The sequence below is a fragment of the Eubalaena glacialis genome, chromosome 19, assembly GCF_028564815.1.
Source record: "Eubalaena glacialis isolate mEubGla1 chromosome 19, mEubGla1.1.hap2.+ XY, whole genome shotgun sequence".
Lineage (NCBI taxonomy): Eukaryota > Metazoa > Chordata > Mammalia > Artiodactyla > Balaenidae > Eubalaena > Eubalaena glacialis.
In genome coordinates this window covers 44,518,918-44,534,373 of record NC_083734.1, presented here as the reverse complement: position 1 = coordinate 44,534,373, position 15,456 = coordinate 44,518,918, and the positions used below count along the sequence as shown (strand labels likewise).

Sequence of the window (15,456 nt, the reverse complement as noted above, 5' to 3'; positions counted from 1 at the left end):
GTGTGCCAGGCACTGTACAGGCAGTGGTCCCTGCCTTCACAAAGCTAGCAGTCTCTGTAATTTTAACCTTTACCAGTATCATAGGTAGATAATGATAGTTTTACACTACATTTTTTTTTATTATAGTTGATTTTTTTTCATATTTGTAGGCTCTTTTGACTTCTTTTATGCAGTGTTGTTCATATCTTTTGCTTATTATCCTGCTGATTTCTAAGTCATCTTTATATGTTAATGCTCTATAGATTTAGGCCACTACCTTTGTTTCTATCATATGTTACATTTGTCACCGACAATTTTTCTTCCAGTGTGTCATCTGCATATTTACTTATATTCCTAAGTAAATAATTTGTAATAAGCAAATCTGTCGATCTTTTCCTGTATTTTGGTTGTCTTGATTAGAAAGTCCTTCCCGTTACCTATTTTTTTGCATATAGTACTTCTGTGGTTTTATTTTTTTACACTTAAATTTTCTAATTCAGCTAGAATTTATTTGAGAGTAAAGTGCTAAGGTAGGTATTTAACTTTATTACTTTTTTCTAAAAATTAACCACTTGTCGGACTTCCCTGGCGGTCCAGTGGTTAAGACTCCACGCTTCCACTGCAGGGGGTGTGTGTTCGATCCCTGGTTGGGGAACTAAGATCCTACCTGCCGCCCGGCATGGCCAAAAAAATTAACCACTTGTTATTAACACCTTGTATTTAATAATCTATCCTTTCTGCACTGAAGAAATTACTTTTATTATTTCTGTATAGACCTGGGCCTGCTTTATGGACTTTCTGTTTTGTTCCATTTATCTAGCTGTCTGTCCCTATGCTCCTGTTGTTGTTGGTCATAGGAATATTTCAGGATTTAAACAAGATAATGAAAGTAATGTGCTTATTATTAGCACAATGCCTGGGATATAGTGGGGGCTCAGTAAACGTTTGCCTTGGTGGTGATGATCCAAATAAAGTGTCCGACACACAAGCCTAGCACATAGGTGCTCGGTAAGTGTTGGTGCAGGCCTCCTGTCAGAAGCTTCTGAACAGGAGGAAGACCTATACCCTTCACAGAAGGTACAGCATGAGAGAAAGTTCTAAGGAGGAGGATAATGGACATTGATACTGTCATTTGGCACATGTATCTTATTAGGTTAGACAGGCATCTTGTGGAATCCAGTTCGGCTTAAGGCATTTATCCCGAGCTTGTGATGAAGGGGATATTGAGGGTGAACTTATGTCTCCCTCTTCCTTCAGGCCAACACTGAGCTTCCCAAGCTGAGTAGAGATGAGCATCGGGGTCGAGGTGCTCTCTTACAGGACATCTGCAAAGGGACCAAGCTGAAGAAGGTGACCAGCATTAATGATCGGAGTGCTCCCGTCCTCGAGAGTGAGTCTAAGCTTCATCTCCTAATGAACCACTGGGATCCCAGGATTGACTCGGAGACTAGGCTTGGCTGTCATTTTTATTGTTGGGTCGTGAGTGGGAGAGTTTTGTCGTGGGATGTTCTTTGGCTGTCTTCTCATCTGTTCATTTGGATACCTTAGAAATTTCTTTTTGACCTTTGAGAAGCATTCTCGGGGTCTTAAGCCTCCCATCTCCTACTATAACTAGTGCTTGTTAGGGCATATCCTTGGCTTTTCTCTGAGAAGACCACCACAGTCCTAAAAACCTGTAAGCTGAAGCCAACGATGATTTTATAATTGCTACAAGTGTTCATTCTGAAAGGCCTCTGGGGATTTTCTCACACCTGCGTCCCTGAGCCATTAAGCCCCCTCACCATCTGGGACTTGGAGAGGAAAGCCTAGAGAACTCTGTTGAACAGGTCTTCATCCTGGTTACCGCTCTGCCCCAAATAAAGGAAGATTGGCTCCTCGTTCCTTTTGTTTTCTCTCTTTCATCACAGCACAGAGTTTCATCCCCACACCTACATGAAGCTGTGGAGCAGAGAAGCCCAGCTTTCTATTTCAGTGGAAAGGCAAAAGCAATATCGGTTTGTTTGCAAATTAAAGCCCAGGTAGAGGAGGGGTTTCTCCTCAGGATTGACTTGGTCACCAGCCTCAGAGCATATGAAATGAAAATCCTAATGGTGTGCTTTCCAGAACCCAAAGGAAGCAGTGGTGGTTATGGCTCTGGAGCAGCTGCCCTGCAGCCCAAGGGAGGTCTCTTCCAAGGAGGAGTGCCAAAGCTCCGCCCTGTGGGAGCCAAGGATGGTTCAGGTATGTGATAAGTACTTTCTTAGGATATTTCCCAAACGCATTCATTTCTGACTGGTCCCAGGTGGGCCATCTGGGGTTGAGGAGTGTGGTAGAGATGGAAAGAAGGAGGGGTGGGAGCAGGGGAGGAGTTATAAAGTAGAATAAAGCAAAAGCTGAGGGTAAATAAGAATGCATTCAGCTTGCATCAGTAGTATTTGTTAATGGGCCCTGAGCCTGAAACCAGGTTAAAACCCAGAATCGTACAGCTATTTGCCCTGCTGCCATGCAGGTTGCACTAAGGAGGCGGGGTGACGTGGAGATACTCAGCAACATAGGTCCCGCTCTGTTGACCCAGTGCTGTCTGGTGTATTTGTAGAGAACCTAGCTGGTAAGCCAGCCCTACAAGTCCCCGGTTCTCGAGCTGCTGCCCCAAGGCCTCCAGGGTGTACAGCCAGCGGGCGCCCTCAGGACGATACAGACAGCAGCCGAGCCTCACTCCCAGACCTGCCCCGGACGCAGAGACCCTCGTTACCGGACCTCTCTCGGCCTAATACCGCCAGCAGTGCGGGCATGAAGCACAGCTCCTCCGCCCCTCCTCCGCCTCCCCCGGGGCGGCGTGCCAACGCGCCCCCTACACCTCTGCCTGTGCACAGCAGCAAAGCCGCAGCCTACAACAGAGAGAAGCCCCTGCCGCCCACACCTGGACAGAGGCTTCACCTTGGTCGAGAGGGACCTCCTGCTCCACCCCCAGTCAAGCCGCCTCCTTCCCCTGTGAATGTCAGAACAGGACCAAGTGGCCAGTCTCTAGCTCCTCCGCCGCCGCCTTACCGCCAGCCGCCTGGGGTCCCCAATGGGCCCTCCAGTCCCACTAACGAGTCAGCCCCTGAGCTGCCACAGAGACACAATTCTTTGCATAGGAAGACACCAGGGCCTGTCAGAGGCCTAGCGCCTCCTCCACCCACCTCAGCCTCCCCTTCTTTACAGAGTAATAGGCCACCTCCCCCAGCCCGAGACCCTCCCAGTCGGGGAGCAGGTAAGTGCCTGGAAGCACCTTATTTTTCCTACTGTACTGAGATTGAGTTTATCCTTCCTCTTCACCCTTTTCCCCAAAGCTCTCCTTCAGTGATTGAAGTGAATACTCATTCAACAGGTTCATTGAGTGCCTTTTTACGTGTCAGACTCTGTTGTTAGGAAAACAGCAGTAAATAAAAAAGACAAAAAATCCTGTTCTCCTGGACAGTTAACAAATAAATTAGTAAAAAAAAAAAAAAAAAAAAAAATATATATATATATATATATATAAATACATAGTATATAAATGCTTTAGAGAAATACAAAGCAGAGAAAGGGAATGGGATATACTGGAGTGGGGATGAGGTGATATTTTAAATTACAGGGGTGAGGGTAGAGGTGGGGTCAGGGAAGGCCTTACTGATAAAGTGACAGTTTGGCAAATACCTGAAGAAAGTGGGGGAGTACGCTACGCAGGCATTGAGGGCAGCAAATGCAGAGACCCTGAGACTGGGGACAGCAAGGAGACCATTGTGGCAAGACCAGGATGCGTGAGGGGAAGAGCGGCAGGACCTGGAGGTCAGAAAGCCAGATGCAGCGGGAGAACATTGGAGGACTTTGTGAAGACTTTGGGTTTTACTCTGTGTGAGATGGGGAGCCACTGGCGGGGGGCGGGGGGCTGGAACACAGAAGTAGCTTTGATTTACCTTTTGAAAAGGCAACTGGCTGTGTTGTTGAGAACCCACCGCAGGAGGACAAAGGGGCCAAAGGAGACCACGTAGGGGGCTAGTGCAATAATCTGAGTAGATGGATAGGATCACAGCAGGTTTGGGGGAAGGTGGGTGTTCAGTTTTGGATGTCAAGTTTGAGGTGCCTGTTAGACATCCAAGAGGAAATAACCAATTGTCGATTGACTCAGACTCTGAAGTTCAGGGGAGTGGTCTGGACTAGAGAGAGAAATTTGAAGGATATTGAGAACCACATGCTGGGGTGAGATCACCTGGGGAGTGAGTATAGAGAAGAGGAGAGGTCCGCGGCCTGAGGCCTTCCTACATGACAGGTGAGAGTGATAAGAGTACTAAGCAGAGGAAACTGAGAAAGGGCCTCTAGTGAGGAAGAAAGGAGGAATGCCAAGAGAGTAATGGAGAAAGTCCAGGATAGAGTGAGTGAGCAGCTGTGGCCTGTGCTGCAGGTGGGTCAGGTTAAGTTGAAGACTGAGAATGACATTGGTCTCAGCAACGTGGGAGTCATTTTGGGGACCCCCAAAGTACCCTTCTAAGTAGTTTCAGTGGAGTGCTGGAGGGAGCGTGAGGGTGAAAGTCTAATTGGGGTGGGTTCAAGCATGCAGGAATAGGAGAGGACTTGATGAAGATAGCAATAGAGAAACTCTAGGGAGTTTGCTGTAAAGCGGAGTGAGGGGTACAGGTATGTGGAATGGTTGCTGGAGGAGGATGAGAGATTGAGGGTTGGTTCCCCCCGCCCCACCCCACCCAAGACGGGAGATATTTCAGCATCTGTTTGTACGCTGATGGAATGATCCAGTAGAGAGGAGGAAATTGCCTGGATAGTGTCCTTGGGGAGGCAAGAAGGAATGGAACCTGATCCACAGGTCAAGGGTTGGCCTTAGATAAGAACACAGTTCTTTGTGGTAACAGGAGTGAAGGCAGAGCAGATAGGCAAAGAAGCAAGTAGGTAGGTGGGTGTAGTGGTAGGAGCATGTGGGAAGTTTCTTCTAAATTTTTTTTAAAAAAATAAATGTATTTATTTATTTATTTATTTATTTATGGCCGCGTTGGGTTTTCGTTGCTGCGTGCAGGCTTTCTCTAGTTGCATGGAGTGGGGTCTACTCTTCCTTGCGGTGCGTGGGCTTCTCATGGGCGCCACCAGGGAAGCCCTTTTTTTTTTTTTTCTTCTATATTCTGGGTGAAATTGAAAGCAAGGACATATGCTGTGAATGAGGGTAAGGAAATAGAGGGAGATTTGAGGAGAGAGGAAAGAGGGCACAAAATGGCCATCTGGGCATGCAGGAGAATGAGTGGAGGAGAGAAGTGTGCTAGGATGACCAGCATCACGGAAGGCCCACTCGAGCCTAGGGGCCACACATTTCAAGTGAGATTCATCAGCTCCGTGTGTGTTCAGCTGTGCCTCTGCAGGTACGGAGTTGGAACAGAGTTGTATTTAACCAGCTTAGCGTGTTTTAGGCATGTGCGGCTGTAATGGAGAGCAGGGCAAGGGAGTTAAGGGTGTGTGTAAGGGAGTGCTTGTAACAAGGGACCATGGTCCTGAACTGGGTAAGGAAGGGATTAAGGCACCTTCAAAAAGGTGGGAGAGGTTGTGTCATCTTACAAAATAGCCTGACTGAAAGCGGAGAGTGAACGAGACTGTGCTGGGGCCTTCTCAGACCCAGGAATTTTGGCTCCTGTATTCTCTTGTTTCATTGGGCTTTGAGCCGCAGCCTCCACAGATGGCTTTTGAACTTTGATTTTAAACAGTCCCTGCAGGTATAGATGAGATCATCGATTAAGCAGGTATGTCATCAGGAAGCATGTATTAAAGGCCCATTAACTGGTACCGCTGCTTGATTAGGTACAGAGACTTGTATTCTAGGAGCTGGCAGTAGCATCAGGCGGTCACACAGGAACGTGGTACGTGGCCGACCCTGTATCTCCCTGGCTTTACCCATAAGGATATAGTCCTAACGTGACCTTTGACTCTACAAAGTTTAGGTTAAAAAAATATATATTTTTTTTAGCTTAGGGATTTTTAAAAAATGACCCTTTATCTGAGCAGAGCCCATATCTTTCTGAAGCCAACCAGGAATAGAAGCGGAGAAAAATGTAATTTCTGTGGGTTGAACTGAGTCGTTTTAAATGTCTGCAGACTTCTTGCTTCCCACTTCCCAGTTCTTTTTTTGTGATTTCTTTAGAAAAATGTGAAGTTATGAGCCTTGTTCTTCTGTCTACTAGCCATCACCAACTTCGAGGCCTGACACAGGCCTCAGCCTGCTTTCTGTATCAGTAACCAGAGCAGCAGTTCTTAAGAGTGACACTCTGAAAAAAAAGTGAGATATTTTAGTCAGAGATCTTTCGAGTATTGGCTCCACTTGTTTTGTGACATTGGGCAGATCACTCTGAGTTTGTTTCCTCATCCGTAAAATGGTGTTCACAGTACTTTTCAGAGGTGGTTATAAATAAAGGAATGTGTAAAAATGCTTTATAAACTGTGGCGTGCTGATGAATTTAGTGGTTTTATGCAAAGGACATCTAGGCAGTTTTCATGGACTTATCTCTATGAATAAATCATATGGTGTGATAACATGGGATAATTTACTTTTGTTTCTTTGTGAATTATTTACATTTGAATGAGTATGTAGTCTTTTGCCTTCCCTGGGGTGCTCAGAGACCAAAAAGTCCCTTATTATTGGTCCATAGGGTTTGTTTTCTGAATTTTTCCTTTGCAGAGTAAAACACTGTTTTAAAAAAATATATTTATTTATTTATTTATTTTATTTTGGCTGTGCTGGGTCTTAGTTGCGGCATGAGGGATCTAGTTCCCTGACCAGGGATAGAATCTGAGCCCCCTGCACTGGGAGCGTGGAGTCTTAACCACTGGACCACCAGGGAAGTCCCTAAAACACTATTTTTTTTTTTTTTTTAACTTATTTATTTATGGCTGTGTTGGGTCTTCATTTCTGTGCGAGGTCTTTCTCTAGTTGCGGCAAGTGGGGGCCACTCTTCATCGCGGTGCGCGGGCCTCTCATTATCGCGGCCTCTCTGGTTGCGGAGCACAGGCTCCAGACGCGCAGGCTCAGTAGTTGTGGCTCACGGGCCCAGCTGCTCCGCGGCATGTGAGATCTTCCCAGACCAGGGCTCGAACCTGTGTCCCCTGCATTGGCAGGCAGACTCTCAACCACTGCGCCACCAGGGAAGCCCCAAACACTATTTTTTTAAGGGAATTTTTTTCTTTTTAAAAGAATCAAGGATGGAGTGGGAGGTTGGGTTTAGCAGATGTAAGTGATTATATATAGAATGAATAAACAACAAGGTCCTACTGTATAGCACAGTGAACTATATTCAATATTCTATGATAAACCATAATGGAAAACAATATAAAAAAAGAATATGTATAACTGAATCACTTTGCTGTACAGCAGAAAGTAATGCAACATTGTAAATCACCTATACTTCAATTAAAAAAATAACATCATGCTTTCTTTAATACGGGTTTATCTTGGATTACAAAAGTCAGTCTTCCTACCCCAAGGTTTCTTTTGCACACGGCTTGTTTCTTGGGGTCCTTGGGTTCTGGCTCTGTCACTTGAAAGTCTTAAAACTGGATGTGACAAAGAGCTCAGAAACTTCTTAGAGATGGCAGAATCTGGTCAGGATGACCGGCCCTGAGGGAGGGTGCTGAGAGAGCCAAGCAGGTAGCTCTTGGTCCTGCTCCGTTTTGCCCATCCAGGTTGGCCCTCATCACTGCCTCCTGCTCAGAGTCTAGCTGGTGTCCTTTTGAGCTTGACCAACCCTCTACCTTACTCCCCCTGGCCCCGCCCTCGCAGTAGATGCAGACTCTCAGGGCCCTGAGAAATCTGAGTCTTAGGGAAATATTTTGAGGATGACCTGAAAGAGCTTCGTTTTGGGCAGATTTGGAATGAAAACAGGGTTCGGAGATCTGCTGGGAGGAGTTAAGGAGATTTCTCTTTAATTATGGCCTCTAATGGCCCCGTCCATACTTATACAGACCTTGGAGAGTGAGGGAGAGTTGACCTTCTGAGTGTGTTTTATGGGAAGCTAAAACTAACATTTACTGGGCCTACAGTGCCAGACTTCTTGTCTCTAAGCATCATCCCAGGGACTTCCCTGGTAGTCCAGCGGTTAAGACTCCACGCTCCCAGTGCAGGGGGCTCAGATTCTATCCCTGGTCAGGGAACTAGATCCCGCATGCCACAACTATAAGATCCCACACGCCACAACGAAGATCCCTCGTGCCGCAACTAAAGATCTGGCGCAGCCAAATAAATATTTTTAAAAAACAAAAACAAAAACAAATCATCCTATTACTGTTTCATTCTTAACTATGGTTACTCTATAGAAATTCTGACAGTAATTCAGGAGGAATGATACATACTCTTATTACTAAGACAGTGTTGTCTGTTAAGCCGAGTAGTCTCCATGTACTGTTTGGTAACATGGCCCAGGTACCAAAAGACACATTTCCATCTCACTGGGTTATACATTTGTTTGGGAGATATTTAATACTTGAGGTTGTTGTGAAAAGCATTGTGTAGCAGTTTTCTTACTATGGAAGAGCAGACGTATGCTGGGTCTATGAGATCTGTGACCTTAGACAAATAGCCTGAGTCCCAGTTTCCTCATTTGTGAAATGGGGATAATGCCTCATACTTGTGCAGGGGTGGCTACAAGAATTTTTAAAGATTTAATGCATATAAAGTGCCCAGGACAGTGCCTGGAACATGATGGATATCAAATAAATGGTAGCTGCTATTATTGTTAGTGCAAAGCATAGAAATAATCTAACTTAAACACATTCGAACCTATTCCAGTGATGTCCAACATGCTTTTTATTTATTTACTTATTTATTGGCTGCATTGGGTCTTCGTTGCTGCGTGCGGGCTTTCTCTAGTTGCGGCGAGCGAGGGCTACTCTTCGTTGCGGTGCACGGGCTTCTCATCGCAGTGGCTTCTCTTGTTGTGGAGCACAGGCTCTAGGCGTGCGGACTTCAGTAGTTGTGGCACGTGAGCTCAGTAGTTGTGGCTCGCGGGCTCTAGAGCGCAGGCTCATAGTTGTGGCACCCGGGCTTAGTTGCTCCGCGGCATGTGGGATCTCTCCCCGGACCAGGGCTCGAACCTGTGTCCCCTGCATTGGCAGGCAGATTCTTAACCACTGAGCCACCAGGGAAGTCCCCCCAACATGCTTTTTATTTGTTTGTTTGTTTTTATTTTTGGCTGTGTTGGGTCATCATTGCTGTGCGCGGGCTTTCTCAGGTTGCGGCGAGCGGGGGCTACTCTCAGTTGCGGTGCGTGGGCTTCTCATTGCGGTGCCTTCTCTTGTTGCGGAGCGTGGGCTCTAGGCGCACAGGCTTCAGTAGTTGTGGCACCTGGGCTCAGTAGTTGTGGCTCGCGGGCTCTAGAGCTCAGGCTCAGTAGTTGTGGCGCACGGGCTTAGTTGCTCCGCAGCATGTGGGATCTTCCCGGACCAGGGCTCGAACCCGTGTCCCCTGCATTGGCAGGAGGATTCTTAACCACTGCGCCACCAGAGAAGCCCCCCCAACATGCTTTTGACATTACCTTATGCTTGGTGGCAAATTTTGTCTTTTAAGGGTGAATTTGATTTTCGAAAATGGCCAAAAATCAGAGTCAGATATAGGTATGAATTTTTTTGTTGGTGGTGCAACCTCAGAAATGAGAAGTGACCATCATATGACAATATTTATGGATCTGTCTGACAACCTGGGTTTGGAGGCAATTCCAAAAGAGGTGTTTCCAATTTTTTTTGAGCAATGAGCCTATCATTGGAAATATGTAACTTCTGCAGATGAAATTATTATACATAATTTGAAAATCACTCATTTTAGTCCGTACTACTAAGTGTTAGAATAAGTGACATAGCCTGTAAATGCTGTGGGAGAGCAAAGGAGGGAATCAGATTAGAGTGGATTGCTTTGGAAAAGCCTTGAGAAGATGGGACTTGAGTTGAACCTTAAAGAAAAGTAGGATTTGATAGTAAGGGATGAGGGGTGGTATTTCTGAGTATTGTGGGGGAGTCACAAGAGCAAAGCATATGTAATTTGGTTTATTTAGCACGTATCGATTGAAGACCTACCATGTGCTGAGCTTGGGAACTCAGATGAATGGACACTGCTCTGACTCTAAGAAATATACAGTACACTCGGGAAGAAGCACGTGTAATACAACATAGTAGTGGTAGAGAGAGACAGAGTCGACAGAGGCAGTACAGAAGAGTGGTACCTAATCCAGTGTAGGAATCAAGGAAGAAAAGAAGGTGCGATCAGGCTGACTGATGTGGTGGGTTACTGTGTAAGAAAGGAAAATGATTGGGTGAGACCCAGTCAGTGTGGAAGCTAAGGATTTGAAACTTTACGATATGGGAAATGCAAAGCCCTTGGAAAAGTTTGAGCTGGTATTTTGGGGAGATTAGTGAGTTGGTGGTATGCAGAATGGATTGAAAGGCTAAGAGATTAGAAGCAAGGAAAACATTTGAGAGGCTTTTTGCAGTAGAACAAGATAATAATGAGAAAGCCCTGACTTAGAATTGTGGAGGAAGGCATGCAAAAGCAGAGAAAAAAATCATCAAGGATAAGTGGAATTCTTGACTGACTTGTCATGGGAAATGAAAAAGGGTCATAAATTTATTCTGAACTTTGGTATTGAGAAGAATGGTGATGTTGTTAAAGAAATAGGGATGAGGGGAGGGTGAATATGATATTTAACATGCTGCCCGGTGGTTCACAGGGTCTGGTTCTTTGGGAAAGCACCGAGCACTCTTTTGGCCCATGTCTCTCAAATCCCTCCGCCCATCACCGTCTCTACATCGAAACCTAACTGCTTTGAACTTTAATTGCAGCTCCTCCACCCCCGCCACCCATGGTCCGAAATGGTGCCAGGGATGCCCCCCCTCCCCCACCACCGTACCGAATGCATGGGTCAGAACCCCTGAGCCGAGGAAGGCCCCCACCTCCGCCCTCAAGGACGCCAGCTGGGCCCCCCCCGCCGCCTCCACCACCCCTGAGGAATGGCCACAGAGATTCTATTACCACTGTCCGATCTTTCTTGGGTGAGTAGCTAGCTGTTTTAGTCTCATAGTTCCTGTGGTGACTTCACTAATTCCAGTGGCCGTTGCAGAGTGGGAGTGGTCGCTTGGTGTCCTCTGTTCACTGCAGTTCCTCTCCTGACCTTCCCTCAGACTTCTGGGTCCCATCCATGGACATCCCTTTCCTTAGGCAAATTCTAGGCACGATTCCTTTGGAATAGATGGAAGTAAAATCAGCAGGTGTTGTGCTAACTCTAAAGCCAATCTCTTGCTCCCCAAGGCTCATTATTTGTGGTTAGCTTTTAGGTCAGAGGCTGTATCCTCTTCAGTATTATTGAGACAGGAATTACGTATTCTCCTAGGAAGAAGAGCTCCTTTCTGGACCTCTTTGAAAACAAAACAACACTGTGTACACAACTTTTATCTAGTAATCCAAAGCCACTGACTAGTTGTGTTACTTTGAAGAAGTCACTTCATTTTTTTGGACCTCACTTCCCTTATCTGTGAAACAAGGAGACTGACTAGCTCAAGAGTGTATCGGATTAACTTTTCCAAGGTTATAAATGAATCTTAGACCCCACCTAAGAGATTCTAATTCATTAGGTCTGGGATGGAGCACCAAGTAAAGATTGTCCAGCAGGTATTGTTAGACCCTCTGTTGAGGAAGTCTGGAAGGGTCTGCACAGTCCCTTTTAGCCTGAACGCTGTAGATTCTTTAATGGTTGACTCTTCTCTGGCCCTGCTCTAGTCTGTTCCTGTTAAGTGGACCAGTATTTTTGCTTGGAGGATATGCCCTTTGGAATGTGATCGAGCCACACCCATAGAACATTTGAGCCTTCTTGTAGAGGGGTCATAGAAAGTGGGAGTGGGAGCCATGACATGGCCATCCCGACTGTGTTACAGAGCTCAATGAGGGGAGCCTGGGCCAAAAGGGAATTTTCTGGTCAGATCGTTCACTAGCTGGTGGCGTATAGTCCCATTTTAGATTAATTTCTACCAATTTGTGGATTCAGTTCAGTTGGTTTCCCATGGTGATAGTCTCTAACATGACTATGTTACCGAAACACAGAACTATATTTCCTTCTCCTGCCATGCAAACAGCTGGGCTCCTTTCCTGGTATGTGCCTGGTTTGGGGTGGAAACATTTAAAGAACCAGTTCAAAGACTCATTCCTTAACGTAAAGAGCCTTTGAACACACTCTGTGCATACGAGGCGCAGAGAGTAATGCTGTTGCTGCCCTCACGAACCTTGCTTTAGTGGGCAAGGCAGGCCCTCATGGTACATCAGGAAGCCTGGGAGACTAGTATGGGGAGGGTCAGAAGTGGCAGAGAGGTGTGTAGGAGCACGAGGAAGGGTGATATGAATTAATATTCTGTTCCTTTTGCAGATGATTTTGAGTCAAAGTATTCTTTCCATCCAGTAGAAGACTTTCCTGCTCCAGAAGAATATAAACACTTTCAGAGAATATATCCCAGCAAAACAAACCGAGGTGAGAGAAGAGAATCATGGAAGGTCTTCCATAATTGCATAGGCTGTAGAATTGGTGTGTGCTTTTCTTAGCTTGAAATTTGCTTCTCCTTGTCTGCATTTTCTGAAAAAGACAACGAAGCCTTGTCCCAAATTTTAAAGGTTAGCTTGAAGAGCCTGTCTGTCTCTCATTTTAGGAATGTTTGGGTTATTCAGAATCTGGTGGGTGACCTTGCATATGTGGCTTTTATTTATTTTTTTCAGCTGCCCGTGGAGCCCCACCTCTGCCACCCATTCTCAGGTGAAGCCTGGCTTGGTCCTGTTCCTCAGGAAAAGGATGGACCCTCTCCTCTTCTCAGATGGTCCCTTCCATTCTCCCTGAAACCTGCATGACAGCTCCTAACGTGTTTCTCCAGTGCAACCAACCTCGAGACTCCAAGCGTCCTCCCAGCCACCTCCATCTATGCATCTCGTCTCTGGACTTGGTGACCGGACTCTTTATATTGACAGTAGGGTCTCAAACCCTGCATCCATCCCTCCTCTTGCAAGCCCTGCTGGCCAGATGAGGAAAAAGATTCCATGTCTCCTGTTTTCCTCTGGGGAAAGGTGCCTTGTTGTGATGAATGAACTCGTTGTCGGGGCAGGGTGGAGAATGGTACTCCTACCTTCTCCTACCCACTGTGGGGGGAGCTTGGTGGGTATATTATATTTCATCATTTTAGGAGGCTGGCATGGCCAGGACTTCTGGGGGTGGGCATTTTTAGTGAAATGGGAAAGGAGTTTGCAGAGAAGTGATCTGTTTTAAAGGTCAGGTTTAGAGCATGGGCCAGGAAGTGGGTCTGCTTTATTTTTAGGGGTATTTTGGTTTTGCCCTCACCCCACTCCACGCTCATACCCAGAAGTAGGTTGGATATAAATACTAAATACTAATCAGTTGAACTAAACATCTAACAAAAAGAGAGGGCGAAGTAAACTGGGGGTCCTTTTAGAGCTAGTCAGTTCCTCTGCGGCACAGGGACCAGGAGCCGTGTGAGCCCTCTGGGGCTCCCTGCTCCATTTCTTCAGGTGCTGAGGCTGAGGGGTGTTTCTCCTCCTCTCACCACCTGTCCCCTCCAGAGGAAAGTCCCTTTCATTCATTCATTATGGATTCATAAACCCCCAAAACCTCTAGTGAGAGATAGGAAGATAGGACCTTGGCCTTGGCCTTAACCTTGACCTTGAGGCTGCCTCAGTCTTCTCTGCTCGGCCCTGAAGGCCACTGGCCCTGTCAGTCCTGTTCAGAAACTTCAGCCCCTGCTGGGTGCTCCAGGATGATGAAGAAGGGAAGGGTGAAGCAGCTTGTGGAAGGTACCAGCTCTGCGGGCTGTGAATGACTTTAACTAAGGCCCACTCGTTGTGAAGTTCATAGACCATCTGAGTGAGCAGGCTCTTCCTGTTCCCTTGTGCACCGCTCAACCCCAAGACTGCAGGGGTTAACACAGCAGAGTAGAGAAAGGTGAGTAAGGTTATGGGGGTAGTCAAAGATTCCTCTGCCAAAAGCACAAGGACTTTGGTGCGGTGTGCCTCAGTCCAGTTGATCTTCCCTGGCAGCCAGCAGTATGTTGTTTCGTCTTCCAGGTCCTAGTTAAAGAGCACAGAGAAAATGGAGGTTCCCAATCTAGGTAGGAACTGAGCTTGGATCATGGTACAGGGACTTCCCCTTCTCCAACAGCACGATGGAGCTCCTGGGCTCCACATCCAGCTGGTTTGGTTTCCTAAAGCTCTTGTCAAGTGCAGAGGCTGCTCAAAGCTTGAAGTGAGAGCAAAGGAGCTTTCATCAGATACATCACAGGCTTAAACTGCCCTAGGGACCTTTCCTATCTGTTGGATCACAGACGAAGGATCTGTACATGGTGCCCAGTGAAACCCAAGTCTTCCCAGTGCTAGATGAGAGAGCTCTCAACTTGGGTTATTTATCTGGGGTCTGCGATCCTTTGCCATCCCCTGGACCATATTGACTGTTGGGGCAAACCATGATTAAGTCTGTGACCATGCTTTTTCTAATCATTCTTTATTTATCATTCTTATTTTCAAATCTGTTAGCAGTTACCTCCCAGCAGTATCCCCCCAGCATCCTGAAGCCAGTGGAGCTTAGAGAGAGGATGCTAGTGGAGGGAAAAGGAGAAAGTACAAGACTTGATACTGCAACAGAGTTCCAGGGTAGATGCTGACCCCAGTTACTGAACTTGGACTGTGAAGTCTTCCCATTTATTTTTGAAATGGGAGTTGATGCCTTTTGTACAATGTTATCAAAACGTATCTCTTTTCCCCTCACTACTCAAACATAGAGCATCGAAATGAGCATCACACGTAAAAGCCAAACCCCAGCTTTTCATTGGGGCTACTATCTTCCTCCTGTATGACCTGATGCCCCTCATATTCCCCAGCATTTGGACTGTGTCACGTGGGTATTGACTGTACTTTCCTTTTCTTGGCCTCATGGAAAGAGGCCTGGGACTAGATCTAGTCAGATGGATTTTCTTCTTCAGAGCATGTTGATGACACAGTACCTATTTAAATGTCTTTGCCTTATACCTTATTTGGTCCCTGTGTTAATAACAGATTTATTACCATGTATATTTACTATTGATGAATGGGAATGTGAGCCTCATAGTTATTGATCTATTTTGTATGCTGTAAAAAGCTTGTAATATAGGTTTGAGGTGGGCTGGCTACAAGAGCACTAAAACTTCTCACCTTTTAAACTGCTCTTTTTATCTGCTTGTGGGAATGTCATCTCTTCAGTGGAAGATTGGGTGGTCTCGCGTTGAGGCTGTTGCCCAGTCCCATTAACCCCCTTGTCCCTTCCCAGAAGGAAGAGACATTGCCCAACTAGGCATCAGGAAGCTGTGTTAAAAGCCCTTGTGTGGGTTTGGTTTTATGATGTTTTTCTCGGGTGGGAAAAACTTCATAGTTGTTTCTTACCGCCCTTTCTGGGAAGCAGGCCAGTGGTCTGCAGGTTTTTAAAT

At 46.2% G+C, this 15,456-nt stretch overlaps 1 protein-coding gene across 2 annotated transcripts in view; it reads left to right on the top strand.

The window, feature by feature from the left end:
- Window positions 1–12,982, top strand: part of WIPF2 (WAS/WASL interacting protein family member 2) — a 37,284-nt gene extending 24,302 nt beyond the window's left edge. For both annotated transcript variants that reach the window (XM_061175205.1, XM_061175206.1), the window contains exons 3-8: window positions 1,237–1,369; window positions 2,083–2,199; window positions 2,555–3,211; window positions 10,795–11,004; window positions 12,369–12,470; window positions 12,713–12,982. In XM_061175205.1, the coding sequence (XP_061031188.1) occupies window positions 1,237–1,369; window positions 2,083–2,199; window positions 2,555–3,211; window positions 10,795–11,004; window positions 12,369–12,470; window positions 12,713–12,753 (1,260 nt within the window). In that variant the 3' untranslated portion in view covers window positions 12,754–12,982. The remainder of the gene's footprint in view (window positions 1–1,236; window positions 1,370–2,082; window positions 2,200–2,554; window positions 3,212–10,794; window positions 11,005–12,368; window positions 12,471–12,712) is intronic.
- Window positions 12,983–15,456: the final 2,474 nt, after the last annotated feature.